This window comes from Rattus norvegicus, chromosome 2 (assembly GCF_021556685.1).
Source record: "Rattus norvegicus strain SHRSP/BbbUtx chromosome 2, alternate assembly SHRSP_T2T, whole genome shotgun sequence".
Classification (NCBI taxonomy): Eukaryota; Metazoa; Chordata; class Mammalia; order Rodentia; family Muridae; genus Rattus; species Rattus norvegicus.
The window spans coordinates 243,891,762-243,906,731 of record NC_141535.1 but is presented as its reverse complement, the minus strand read 5'-3'; the positions used below and the strand labels follow the sequence as shown (position 1 = coordinate 243,906,731).

At 44.7% G+C, this 14,970-nt stretch overlaps 1 protein-coding gene across 2 annotated transcripts in view; it reads left to right on the top strand.

Moving 5' to 3' along the window:
• The first annotated feature begins 254 nt into the window (after positions 1 to 254).
• Positions 255 to 14,970, top strand: part of Ak5 (adenylate kinase 5) — a 188,625-nt gene continuing 173,909 nt past the window's right edge. Inside the window, exons 1-5 of one of the 2 annotated variants that reach the window (XM_087629520.1) lie at positions 255 to 644; positions 8,080 to 8,266; positions 12,061 to 12,228; positions 13,577 to 13,746; positions 13,832 to 13,945. In XM_087629520.1, coding sequence (XP_087485646.1) covers positions 585 to 644; positions 8,080 to 8,266; positions 12,061 to 12,228; positions 13,577 to 13,746; positions 13,832 to 13,945 — 699 coding nt within the window. In that variant the 5' untranslated portion in view covers positions 255 to 584. 2 annotated transcript variants of the gene reach the window in all.

Below are 14,970 nucleotides of genomic sequence, written 5' to 3'. Positions count from 1 at the left end.
TATGCCTGCGTGTGTGTGTATGTGTGTGTGTGTTTGTCTGTCTGTCTGTGGTGTGTGTGTGTGAGATATGTGTGTATATGTGGTGTGTGTGTGTGTGTGTGTGTGTGTGTGTATGCGTGTGTGTGGTGTGTAGAAGTGAAAATGTATCCAGTTCCAATCGCCCGGTCCTAGATGCCCTGACCGTTTTGCGGGCTGGGGAGTGACTGCAGCCCGCGTGTCCCCACCCCCGCGCCCCGCGTCCCGCGTCCGCCCGCGCAGCGTGACTGGCGGCCGCCGCAGCAAGCTCTGGAGGCGCGGGCCGAGCGCGCAGAGCCGGGAGGCGGCGGCTGGTGGCGTCGGCCTCGTGGTCCTCCTCCGCGCCCCTCCCCTGGCGCTCGCGCTGCCTGCGCCCGGGAAGCCGCCGCTGCTCGCTGCTGGCTGGCACGGGGACCGGCGCGGACGCGGGGGCGACTGGAGCGCGGACCGCACAGCTGCCCGGGAGTCGCCGAGGGGACCCTGGCCTGAGCGCATCCAAGTGAGGGCTGCGCCCGTCAACCCCAACCTCGGGAGCCTCCCCTTCTGCTTCCCACTGCACGCGCACAGCCATGAACACCAACGAAGCCAAGGAGTACCTGGCCCGGAGGGACATTCCTCAGCTTTTCGAGGTAAGAGGTTGGTTGGGGTGGCCGATAGATCCCCAGTGACCGTCCCCAGGGCTCAGAGGGCCAGCGCTCGGCCGCACCTTCCAGTGCGGAGTACCTAATGAAGGCACTCACAGAAGCTCGCTGTACCCTCGCCCCTGTCAAGTAGCCTTTCGCGCGGGTCGCTAGGGTCCCTGCAGGCTTCGAAATCTGTATCTTGGGATCAAGTTTCCCTCTTCAAGCTGGGTTCTGGGTGCAGGCTGCCCCCAGAGCATCTCCCCGAGATGGGCTCCCAGAGTGGACAGCAGACCGTGGCCTGGCCGCACTCTCTGGGGCTGAGGGTCAAGCCAGGTGAGAGCACTGTCGCCCACACGGACCCAGGACAAGAAACTGAAGGTTCCAGAGATCTAAACATTCCAGGCGCCAAGCGTTGGGACCCCCTGCAGGGGAGGGAAAAGCGTGGACGAAGCGACTCTCCCGGGGGATGGCTGAGGAGAGGGATGAAGATGGAGAGGGAGCGAGAAAACCACACAGGCATATACACACACACACAGCGCAGCCGATCAAGTGCAGCTATCTCCTGGGTCGATGAAGCTCTGCTCCGCCAGTCAATGAACTCCTGAGCGCATTTGCTGGTTGCTTGAAAGGCTCTTCAGGCTTTCCTCCGGGCCGCAGCCTCCAGCCCCAACCCTCCCTCCCGCCTACCTACACAGACTGGGTTTGACTGGGAGAGGCCAGACAGGCGTGACTCCTGTTGCTGGCCTCTGCTGGGCGTAGCAGCAGCATCCGCACCGGGGACCCGGGATGCGGTAACTCTCAAAGAACGTGAGAAAGGAGGCTTGGGGAATGAGCTAAAGGCACCTTGCTCAAGCCACAGCCGGCTTCCCAGAGAGAAGTCCTGCTTCCTATTATTCTCTCCACATTCCATCTAAAAACACCCTAAATCCGAAGTGCTTTCGCTTAGGTTATAAAACAAAATAAAATTCAAAAAAGAACGATACCAATCCAAGCTTCATAGGATGAGTCCTGGAAAACCTGGCCTCCCGTTCTAAAGGAAGTGGTAGAATAATATAATAATATAATAAACTAAAGGCCACGCAGTGTTCTTTCTCCCGTTTAGGGGATCTGTTCTCTTAAAAGGAAAGTGCAGCCCTTAAGAGAATAATTTTTGCAATACCCCCCAACTATGTTTACTGAACACAGAATGCCATAATTACAGTGCTTCGAGAGGTTTTTTTTGTTTGTTTTTTGCTGGGTTTTTTGTAAATGTGGACATGAATAGCTGATTTTTTTTTTAAAAAATTATAAGTGTTAAGAGTGAACCCGATTTTATTTCTACGCTTCTAAAAGAATGATAGATAATCCCTGGCAGAGACGCCTGACTGCAAACTGTGGGAACTGTTTCTCTCCCTTGGTGCCAGGTGACAGCCAGGGTGGCCTTTCACAGAACTCGGTAAGGTGTGTGCTAATGAGCTGTGGTAGGTAGGTAGCTGCTTAGGCTTCAAGCTTTTCATTGGCGTTTCTGCATATGAATGGGATGTCTCCAAATAGTTCGCACTCTCAAAAGTGTGTCAGCTTGCTTACCTGAGAGGCACTAATGCAGTATACTGGAGAAACTGGGTTCAGGACAGCCAAGAGCCAGACAGGACCAGGAGACTTCTAGGTTCCATTCAAACGGTGAGACCCACTGTGTGTTGCTCAGAGGGAAGCAGGACCTGATTGTCCATGTAACGAGTACAGACTTCAAAAATCAAACACCTCAGGTTTCTAAAATGGGTTTCCTGTGCCAGAATTCACACCGTTCTGAGTATATAAAGTTTAACCAGGTGCCTGCCAAAGCCCCAGACAGTTACATAGCACATACCATTACTACATGACAGATAGCAGCACATGTCATTACAGATCATGGGAACAGACGACTGATTCTGTGTATCACCGAAACCTACGGAAGTAAAGGAACTTCTCAGATTTCTCTGGGTGATATTAAATATCTGCTAGGTTTGTGGTTGAAAAGTACTCCATCTTTAGAAATAAATTAAAAAACGAAACACTTCCAGCTGGTTCTGTTGTGTTCCTAATTCGTGGCAGCTTTGTAACATGACAAATTGTAATATGTAATTGGTCTCAGACCTTAGAGCCAAGAGTTGCAATTAGTTGAATGCTATCAAAAGTCTAATTAGATTATTTACATTTTCAGAGGACTAACTCAGAGACGAAGAAATAGCATCTACCACTTAGATTCAGTCCTGGGATGCTGCTGGCTTTTAGGGAAAAGGACTTGAATTATCAATGAAAGAGTGAGGCTCACTGCTCCCTTTAAAAATCAGTGCCCTTTGGGGAACTAGTTTTGTTTGGAGAAACTCGAAATGTCTGTCTCCCACTCGGAAAACTTTTACTGCATATACCCACCCACCTTAACCTTTAGGAAAAGACATAATTAACAGACCTGGATTTTAAGTATTAATGTCGTGCTTGGATTATATACGAGGTTCAGAGAATCTGGTATTTTCTTTCACTCCATTCCATGTTTTCATAAAGTGTACAAGAAAGATTATGTGAGAAGCTGGCTTGGAGTCCTGACCCTGAGGCCATCTGGGTAATTACGCTTGAGAAACCCACTGATATCCGGGAAACAAGATTTGCTGACCCAAAAGTAGAGGTAGTGAAGCCCACAGGGTTGAGAGTATATGTGAGTGCACACACAAGAGTTCACGTGAGAGACAAGTCCTCACGTGTTGATGCAGTTGGTTCTGGCCCACAGAGTAACAGGAGTGTGGACGCTAACCTGCCTCACAGAATTGGATGACACTTCCTCTGCCCCTCAGCAGATGATCTCATCTGATGAAGCCAAACCCACCCCATTCAGGATTTTAGAAAGCAAAGGCACCAAAGGCCTGGGGGTGGTGGTGGTGGTGGAAAATACTGGTTTAAAAATTAAAAGCTATGTTAGGGTTTGTTAACATTCTGAAGGGTGAGTGCTTTATACATTAGTAATGTGCAGGTGGGAATAATAATGTATGCTTTTTCCACGAAACACTCTAAAGGAAAATATTTTGCACTTCGGACCAGTTTCCAGGAGTCGACGTTTGCAAAGGTGTAGAATCTGTGGGAACTGGCATGTGCTTGTCTCCATTAGTTACACACACCAGGCACCTGAGGGGTCCCTGCTAATACAGTGGCTGGCAGGAACACGGTCAGAGGGAGCTAAGACAGGGAAACTCAGGTTCAGCGCGACTTAGCCAGTGCTGATTCAAACTTCTGGAGCCCGATGCCAAGTGGTTTGTTTTTTACACATTTAACACAATAAAACTTGGAGAAAAGTTTCCCCATGACAGTTATCACAACAAAGCTTCAGGCATGGCTACCCCTGAACTCCTTTGCAAAGTACACCTCCTTAGCAAAGCACCTGTGACGTTTACATACAGAATGCATCCTATTGGCTGAGAAGCAGTGCTCAAAAGGACCCAGGGAGGAGGGGTTTATAATAAGGACGTATTCTATTGACTGAGAAACGCTGCTCAGGATTCCAGGGGATTCTGGTGAAGGCTAGCACCAAAGACTAGCAAAACATCACCAGATTAACAAGCAGTGTCCGCTCCAACCTTCCGGGTGAGCAGCTATCGGTTCTTCCACCAAAGAACGAAGCCTGTGTGGTTGACAGTCCTGGTTCCTCTAAGTGCTTATTATCTGTGAGCACGTGGACCTCTTGCTTTACAAGGTATCATGAATTAAAGACAAGTCAGACCATATTCTTCCCTCTATAATCTTATAAATACTGTAGAGATTTATTGCATACCAATTAGCATTTTAAAATCTGACATCAAAATTTTATATTTGTTTTTACTATTTTTAATTGTGTGGGGGGGGCATGTGTGCACATGTGTCATCTTGCATGTTTGGGTTTGTACGGCGCCTGTGGAGGTCAAAGGTGTCAGGTGCCCTGGAGCTAGAATATGCAGTTGTAAGCCGCCTGATGTGGGTGCTGGGAACCAAACTTGGGTCCCCTACAAGAGCAACAGAGATACCTTAACCACTGAGCCACCTTTCCAGCCCCTGACTTCAATTTTAAGTCTCACTTAAACATGAGTTTGGAACCATCTTGTAGTCCTAATCAAAACTCCAACATGTATGTACTATACTTCAGGGAAGAAAGCAGATGGGGCCTACTCTGTTCTGCTGAAATCTTAAGGTTTGGGAGACTGGCACACAAATCAACATTCCAGTATAAATAACAAGTGTGGCGTTTCATCCTGAGTCCCTAGGAACATGTGAGCAAGGGTCCACAGGCCAGCCTGGGTTTTCAGGAAAGGCTTTGTGATAATTACCATGATAGGAAGCAAAGCCAACATTTGTGAAGCATGTGTGTGTTACATACCAAACACTTAATAAGCAATATATAAATATATTTTTAAAAGTTCTTTAAAGCCCACCTCACAGCAGAGCTAAAGCCTTGCTGGCTTTAATAAACATGGGGTAAGACTTGAGGGGCATAAATAACGATGAGGACATTTCGTTTCCCATGATGCACTTGGTCTTGCCTTGACGACACTCTTCTGTATTAAAAGGCACGCCTGCCTTGCTTTTGAAAGGCAGAGAACATTGAGCTGAATTCTCACTTGTGTTCAGCATGATGGGAGGCAGAGACAGAGAGATCTTTATAGGTTTGGGACCACCAAATTATACTGCGTAGCCATAGCAACAAAACCGGCGTGATACCAGCATAGAGCCAGATGTGTAGACCAATGATACAGGCATAGAGCCAGATGTGTAGACCAATGATACAGGCATAGAGCCAGATGTGTAGACCAATGATACCGGCACAGAGCCAGATGTGTAGACCAATGGAATGGAATGGAGGGCCTGGAAAAAACTCACGAAGCTAAAGACTCACAATTTTTTGACAAGAGATGCCTAAACAAACATTAGAGAACAGACAGACAGACAGCCTTCTTAACAAATGGGACTGGGTACTCCCATGCAGAGTAGAACTAAATCTGTATCTCCCTAAAAAATTGATTCAGAGTGAATCAAAGTCCTAATATAATATAGACCTGAAACTCTGGAGCAACTAGAGGAACATAGGGAAGACACATCAGGATCTAGGCACAAGCAAAGGCTTTCTGAGCAAGCAAACAAACCCCAGTGGATCTAGGCATGAGCAAAAGCTTTCTGAGCAATCAAACCCCAGCAGTTCCAGCAATATGAGCAAGGAGCTGAACTTCAGAAGTGTTTGTAAGACAGAGGGAAAATACAGCATACAGAATGGAGAAAAAAAATACCATCTATTTACCTGACAAAGAGTTAACATGCATGACATCTGAAGAATCATAAATTTAAGCACCATCAAAGCAAATCATTCAATTAATATCTGGACAGAAGAAACCAAGAATACAGTTCACAAAAGAATTCCAAAGTGGACTTTTAAAAAATGTAAAGAGAAAAGTGGTCAACACCGTTAGTCATCAGGGCAGAGCAAATCTTCACCGATGAGACTCCACCTCCCCTGGTCAGAAAAGCTACTGCAAAGAAATGGAGCAAACACTGGGAGCAAATGCTGGAGAAGTTGCTGGAAGTCTTAACGGAAGGAAGTTCCTTATGTGCTTCTTGTGGGGATGGAGCCAGGAATGAAATGGGTTGAAGCTTTAGCTCCTGTCCCAAGTGCAGGAGACCCCAGGTAAAAGCCCAGACACTGCATAAGCCAGATAGATGTACGGAACCCATCACAAGGGAGACAGGGTCATGAGAATTAGGTATTCAAGATCATCCTCGACTCCCTAGCAAGTTAAAGCCACATTAGATTGTGTGGGACCCTGTCTCAAATGTTTTAATATTTGTAAAATATTAAAAATATACCTACCATATGACTCCAGGCTACTTCTAGGCATTCAAAGGAATCTAAGCCAACCACACAAATGCCCACACACCCAAGTTTATTTTAGTACGATTCACTATAGCCAAGATATATGCTCAGCTTAGGTGATAACCAAATTAATGCCGTGGATGAACGACACTCCCTGGCTCGCTTCCTTTGGTTTCACCCATTGAGCTTCCTTATACCTTCCAGGCTTACCTGCCTAGGGACGATTCCGCCCACAGTGGTGTGGTCTCCTATATCAATCATCTCTTGGGAAATCCCATTAACAATCCCACTAACAGGGCCTCGGGACAATCTGATCTAGGTAATCCTCCAGTTGGGACTCACCCAGATGACTCTGGACTGTGTCAAACTGACAGTTAACAATAATTAGGACAGACATTGATCAACAGATGGATTTTTTAAAATATGATACTTGCACACAATGGAGTTTTAGCCAGTTATTCAGAAGAACAAAATCCTGCCACTTTCGGGGACACTAGAAGATCCGATTGGAACTGGATCGTGTTAGGCGAAATAAGCCGGGCCCAAAAGACAAATATCACAGGCTTTTTCTCATGTAAAAATCTAGATTTAAACAAATAAGTGGCATCGAAACAAACGGCGCTGGTTGTGGTGAGGAAGGAGGCTACAGGGGAGAGGATGCTGGGGAAGCACCAGCATTGCGTATCTTGTCTTGTGGACGGAATCTAGACTTAACTATACATAACAATAGGATGGCATGAAAGTGGAGTAGGGACCCTTTCCGGGTAAGAGGGACAAAGGAAGAGGGAACAAGAGCGGGCAGACTACGGGACTGGACGAACGTGAACATGAGCGGAGACCAATGAGATGCACACGGCGGTTATGCAAATGCCATTCCGAGATCTAGTCTGTACAACGAAAAGAAAACAACTGAACCGGGCAAATTTAGAGAAAAGGCACAACAGCATCGTAAGAAAGATCCTGTGTGCTAGTGGGTGTGTCAGCTTGGTGCAAGCTAGGGACATCTGGGAAGAGGAATCTGCGAGGCATTCATTGTCTTCTTTAATAATCAACGAGGAAGGGCTCAGCTCACCGGTGGGTGGTGCCACCTCTGAGCAGGTGATCCCAGTTATATTAGAAATCCAGATGAACTAGCCACGAGGGCAAGCCGGCACAGCATTCCTCCATAGTTTCTCAAGTGCCTGCCTCCGGGTCCCTGATCCAGCAGTGCTAGCCTCTAGACTCCCGCTTGAGTTCCTGCCTCCTCCCCCCTTCCCCCATTCCCCCTTCCCCTGCTCTAGTTCCTGTTTCCCAGGGCCCCTGCTCCGCCCTCCCACCCCTCTCCCCCCTCTCCCCTTCTACCCTACCCTTCTACCCCCCCTCCAATGCCTGCTTGGGGGGGGGGTGGCTGCTCCAGTTCCTGCTCCCAGGGTCCTGCTTAACTTCCTGCTCCAATGTCCCTATGTCCCTCTGTGATGTGGGACTGTGACGCAAGAGTGTAAGCCAAAGAAACCGTTTCCTCTCCATGCATCTAGAACTTTATCACAGCAAAAGAAAGCAAACTAGGACAAGGTGTCAAAATAGATTTTATTTTTACCTTTTTACACACATATATTTCAGAGCCTGCTGAACGGCTTGATGTGTTCCAAGCCAGAAGACCCCATAGAGTACTTGGAAACTTGTTTACAGAAAGTCAAGGAGCTCGGAGGCTGTGACAAGGTGAAGTGGGACACATTCGTCAGCCAGGAAAAGAAGACGCTACCACCGCTAAATGGAGGACAATCACGAAGATCCTTCCTCCGAAATGGTAATGTGGGTGCAGAATGACAGGCGGCTCACGGGAGAGTAGACCTCTTTAAGATACACCATGCAGACTGGAGAGAGAGCTTTCGGTGATTGGGTTGATAAGTGTTTGGGGAGGATTTATCTTTTTCTGTTGCTAATTCTAATCGCCTGTGATAAGGGGAAGAAAGCAACATACCGTTTGTCAGCAATTTTCTGTAAGTATAATGAAAGTTTATATCACTAAACTCATTAGCTTGCAACATAAATTACATTTAAGAATGATGGTTTTATTTTTAACATTGCAAATAGGCCTTTTCCAAGTACACAAGTAGAATGCAGATAAAATTAGTAGTTATTATATAACAATTCAGCATTTGTATATTAGTCAGAGTCTTGGCTTGCTAATATTGAGTCCAAGTATGGAGTACGTATTAGTGTGTTTTCATTAAGTGCATGGATGGTTTATAAGGGTTAATTTAATAAAGATTCACGGTGACCATTGAAGATAATAGATTTGTCACTTGAGTTGAAAACACGGAAATAAACTCATTGCTTGTGTCAGGAACAGTTGAGAACTGGAAGCTGTGGTGTGTGGAGCAGATTCACAGTTTTTCAATCTCATTTTCAAGCGTTTGTTTGTCAAAAACATGGGCCACTCAGCCTTCTCGGTGAAATGAAGTCCTGAGTTTAAGAGTCCATAAATGCAGAATTAGTTCCACTCAAGGGAAGCTAAACTAATTCTTTTCCAATGGCCGAAACAATTATATTTTCAAAATTTAAACTACATTCAAAATCGTTCTGTAGCGAGGTTGGAAAAAATGGCTCAGTCTTTGAGACTGCTGCCTACTCTTCCAGAGGCCCAAGCTTCAGCTCCCAGTAACCAGGACTGGCTCACCAGTGCCTAGATTTCCAGCTCCAGGGGATCTGCTGCCCTCTTCTGGCCTCCACGGGCACCTGCATTCACATGTACATACCCCACACAAACACACACACAAATAATAAAATAAAATCTAGAAACACTGTCTCACAAAAGTTTCACCACACCAGGAAGTTGAAACAAACTTTCTTTGCAGTAAATAAAAGGAGGAAACAACTTCTAGTATTTGTGGTCACATCAGTCCTGACCCAGTTAGATTTTACTTGAACATGGGGAAAAGTCATGATGTGCTAGTTATTAAGAAGCTCAAGAAGAGGAAAGTAGAAATATTATTCCCTCAAAGATATCTCCAGAGAGAGAAGTATCTTCCCTTGTCCACATAGCAGTGATTATGCTGCTAATTATATTTTTGTTAATCATCAGACAGACCTTTCTGTGGACTGTGCTCAAGAAAATACTACACTTTGGGTTGGGGATTTAGCTCAGTGGTAGAGTGCTTGCCTAGCGAGCGCAAGGCCCTGGTTCGGTCCCCAGCTCCGAAAAAAAGAAAAGAAAAGAAAAAAAGAAAATACTACACTTTGCTGTCCTGTACCTGGAATATCTGCTGGGAAGATACAAAACATTTTTTTTCTAAATTCATTTATTTTACAATTACAAATTTTTTATTTTATAAAGTGATCTGTACTCTTTTCTGTTGTGGTTTTTGTTTTGTTTAAAATGCTGAGGATTTGGACTCAAGAGACCTCATGCAGGAAAGAAAAGCACTCTAACAACTGATGATCTGTAGCTTTGCCCCTTCCCAGACATAAACCATACTTGGTGGGTTAGACTGCTACATTCAAGAACATTTCTTTTTTTTTATTTTCTTTTTTTTTTTTTTACATTTTATTTTTAGTATTTCTTATATACATTTCCAGTGTTATTCCCTTTCCCGGTATCCGGGCAAACATCCCCCTCCCCCCTCCCCTTCCTTATGGGTGTTCCCCTCCCAACCCTCCCCCCATTGCCGCCCTCCCCCCACCAGTCTAGTTCACTGGGGGTTCAGTCTTAGCAGGACCCAGGGTCAAGAACATTTCTAACTGACCCCATAAACTTAAAGATTTCTAGAAATAGAATGATTCATAATTTTCCGCAAACATATTGACAGTGGTATACGAACATACAGTTATCTTGACAAATTATTCTGTGACATGAAATATTTCATCATCTAAGTGCATAACTTAAACGAAAATACCATAAGGCAAGGGCAAGCAATTGGCAGACAGATCTTCAACTTACTGCATTGTTAGGGTAAAGCAGGTTACTATAATCACTCCCTGCTGCCATCCAAGACTCCTTTATTGCAGTCAGAGTCTAGCAAGTCAGAGGTCAAATGATCCCATGCGTTGTTATCAGTGGAGAACTGGGAGTCCCAGCTGATGAGCACCTTGGGAGATGAAGCATGTGCTGTGTTTAGAAGCTTTGTCAGCTATTGAGAGCCCTCATGGAAGGCCAGGTAGCTACCCTTCTCCCTCCTGTAAGGGTTGTTTGCAAGTTAGGGTTCTCTGCTTCCTGGGTGACACAACACCTGGGATAAGAAACCATGAACTATAAACTGACAACGGTAGATAACGTCCATCCATCTGTCCATCTGTCCATCCGTCTGTCTGGGGCTTGCCACGTCTGTCTTCTGGACACCACTGTGTGTTTGTGCTTTCTATTTCCAAGTGGGATCCACTGCCTATGTTCCATCACCCGTGTTTGCTCCAACTTCTGAATCTTCCTCTTCTGAAAATCCTTTCTTATGACTCCAGCCCAAATGCATTTATCATCCTGATCTCCTTGATCTCCTGCAGAGTTTACCAAGAGAGCCTTTCTCCCTGGTGGGCATGTGGCTGTCAGATTTAAATACATATGTTCTAGAATGACTAGAACTGAAGAGACAGCTACAGCTTAGCTAACTCCTACTAAAATCACACCTCTCCATACACACACACACACAACCCACACATATACAGACACACCTAGAAGTAAAGGTCAAATGCTGTTGTCAATATAGACATAACATTAAATCTTCACATTTACATCGTAAGTCAACAAAACCAAAGATATCCACCTTAGTTACGTTCTGCTGCTGTCAAGATCAACCACAACCAAGCCAGTTCTCACAGAAGAAAGCATTCAGTCATTTAACTGAGGGGCTGGCTTACTGTGTCTATGGCCGGGAGTGTGGTGGCAGACAGGCAAATGTCTTACAGGGAGAGTTGGAGACACTGGAAACGTGCCATGGGTTGTAGCAACCTCAAAGCTTAAGTCTGTGACACACTCCTCCAATAAGGCCACACCTCCTAATCCTTCCCAGAGAGTTCATCAGCTAGGAGCTAAGCATGCAAATATATGAGCCTATGAGGACCATTCTCATTCAAACCACCATGGGACTAAATATTGAGAGTTTAGAATATAATATCCAAAGGTATTACAAATTAGATATTTGATCTTTATGCCACTAAACACTTTACTGGACCCTCAGAGTAAGGACACATTTTTATTTGTGGAGAAAATAGAGTATATTCCACATAGACACTGAGTCCCTGGGCGGCTGGGTAACATTAGGGTCTCAAATTCCAGAATAGCATTGCAGAGGCTGTGAAGTAAAATGAAACGATGCTGGACCGAGTTACCCCTTTTCAATGCAGGTGGCCCAGTCTAGCCTATCCATCTGTGTCAATAAAGTTTTATTAGAACACTGGCCCCTCATTCACTGATGCATTGCCTGTGACCATATTCATGCTACCATGGGTGTTGAGCATGAGACGATGTGTCTCTGAAAGTCTGAGTTGCTAAGGAAGCCTTTCAGAGACTGGCTAGTTGATACAATTTCTTGTACTCATCGGTCAACTGTGAAAAGTGCTTCGCTCTTCTTTGTTTCTCCTTTTCAAAGTTATCCTACTCTTTTTCAGTCATGCCTGAAAATTCAAACTTTCCCTATCGACGGTATGACCGGCTCCCTCCAATCCATCAGTTTTCCATAGAGAGCGACACGGACCTGTCTGAGACCGCAGAGCTGATAGAAGAGTATGAGGTCTTTGACCCATCCAGGCCTCGGCCCAAAATCATTCTTGTCATAGGTATGACAGCAGGCATGGTGGCTCTCCGCGATTGCTAACTTTTGTTTGAACTCTTGTTCACGTCTCGGAAGCAAGAATTAGGTAGCAAATCTGCAAATGTGGAGTTGGGTGATAACAAGCGAGCAGAAACTTCAAGGGATGGCAAGTGGAAATGGTTTAGAACAATTTTCAAGAAGGCAGAAACTAGAATTTCATTTAACACTTACTTCACAGTCTTAAATGCCCATTAAAACATTAAAAATGCAAATAATATCGCCAAGAATTTTATGAATCTGCTGCTTTCTCCATTTAAACGTTAACACAGATAGCTAGCCTGCTAGATATTTTCTTTTTTAAATGGGGGATTTTACTCTCCTTAATTGGCAAATAAAACTTTTATTCCCTAGTAACCACAGAAGGAAAATAAATAACAATGCGTTGCAAGTATTCACATGAGTGCAAACTAGTGCCTCGAGTACAGCGTGTCTCCATCTTATTAGCAAGCAAGCGTAAGAGACTGGCACTTTGCACTGCCAGTGACCGGTGGTCATTCTGCAAAGAGCGACAATAAAAGCACTGTGAATCTTGTGCTGAATATGAAAATAGAAGCCTAATTCCGTGTCATAATGAGTAGCCACTGAACATATTTTAAGTAGTTTAGGCAAGGAAAGTATTTTTTCATGTGTGTGTGAGTGTGTGTGTGTGTGTGTGAGAGAGAGAGAGAGAGAGAGAGAGAGAGAGAGAGTGGTATGTGTACACAGATGATTGTATACGTGTGTGTGTGGTTTGTGCTGTGTGTGTGAGCATGTGTGTGTACACAGAGGTTTGTGCATGTGTGTGTGTGTGGTGTCTGTGCATGTGCGTATGGAAGCATGTGTGTATGTGTGTGTGTGTGTGTGTGTGTGTGTGTGTGTATACACAGATGATTGTGCATCTGTGTAGAGGGCAGAGATCAATCTCAGGTGTCCTTCCCCAGAAGCTGTCCCCCTTGCTTTTTGAGACAGTCTCACTGACTCAGAGCTCACCAAGTAGGCCAAGTTGGCTGGAGAGTGGTCCCCAGAGATCTTGCTGTCTCCACCTCCCTACCTCTGAGACTAAGTGTTTCTGTGCCCAGCTTTTACATGGGATCTGGAACTCAGACCCTGCATAGCAGGCACTTAGCTGACTCACCCGTCTCCATAGCCTCGCCAAGTGTAAATGTTGATTGCTTGAAAAGTCTAACTTTTCTCAAAAATCTATGATATCATGGGGAGACCTCTGAGTGCACAGCAGACTTTGTCCCATGTCGTCATCTCCTAGGAGAATGGTAGCTGTCATGGCCAAATGCCTCTTTTTATAAGGTCTTAGGTCTGCCTATCTTGAATGCCAGGTGGTCCAGGAAGTGGAAAGGGGACTCAGAGTTTGAAGATCGCAGAGCGGTATGGATTCCAGTGCATTTCAGTGGGAGAATTACTGAGGAAGAAAATCCACAGTGCCAGCAGCAACAGAAAATGGAGCCTGATCGCTAAGATTATCACCAACGGGGAGCTGGCCCCACAGGTACCACTGCATGACTGCCTGCTCTTGGGCAAGAACAATTGCTCCTGCCTGGAGTACACTGTAGATTCTCATTTTTGTATTAAAGGAGACGACAATCACGGAGATAAAACAAAAACTGATGCAAATACCTGATGAGGAAGGCATTGTTATTGATGGATTCCCAAGAGATGTTGCCCAGGCTCTGTCTTTTGAGGACCAGGTAAGAATATCTCCTAGCATTTTTTTTAAGTTTCTCTTTTCTATCTGCTCTTTGTTATCTGTCTATCTATTATCTATTATCTAACTATCTATCTATCTTATCATCTATCTCTCTATCCATCCATCTACCTATCTATAATTCTATTTTTCTATCTATCTTTCTTTCTTTCTATATTTCTTTCTTTCTATATTTCTATCTATCTATCATCCATTTTTCTATCTATCATCGATGTGTATATGTATGTATGTGTGTGTATGTATCCATGTGTGTGGGTGTACTGAACGAGAACTATATTAGGCATATATTAAACAAGCTTTCTACCACTGAGGGATAGCCTTATTACTATTAAGTGATTTTAAAAATATGTCTCACTTTGTACTTAAATTTTTGGGATTAAATAACAGCAACAAAGGCAAACAATGATTTCTTGGCAGCTTTCTGAATTCTAGTCTGAAATAGGCAAATCCATCCATGTGTGTTGGCAAAGGTTTTTTTCCCCTTTGGCAAATGTTTGAAAGTTGAATACATCATCTGCCAAAAAAACAAAACAAAACAAAAAAAAAACCCTCCATAAAAATTGTTAATAGAATGCATTAATTTTATTTAAAAGTGTAGTTCCTTATAAACTTTATTTCAAATACTTGCTCTAAGATACCTTTTGATGTTTAACTTTTTTAAAAGAAGTCTCAGTCAGCAATGCCCAGGGATGAACTTGGGATCACCGTACACCACCATCCTTGCCAGCTAACGAAGGCCTCACTACTGGATTGAGAAATACTGGGCTGCTTTTGTTAAGATGCTGTTCAGCTCCTCGAATGGGGTAAATTATGCTTTCTTAGCATCTACTGTATCCATCCTAAATGAACACAAAAATTGAACGACTGTGTCCATTGATGTTTGAAAAGACTCATAAGCCAGTGTGGTATTTTCACTGCTCAGAATCCTGGAACCATTCTTCTGGAATGTGCATTTCGGTTAGGACAGAGGGAGGGAAAGAGGGGGATGCAGACATGACTCCTTCCACA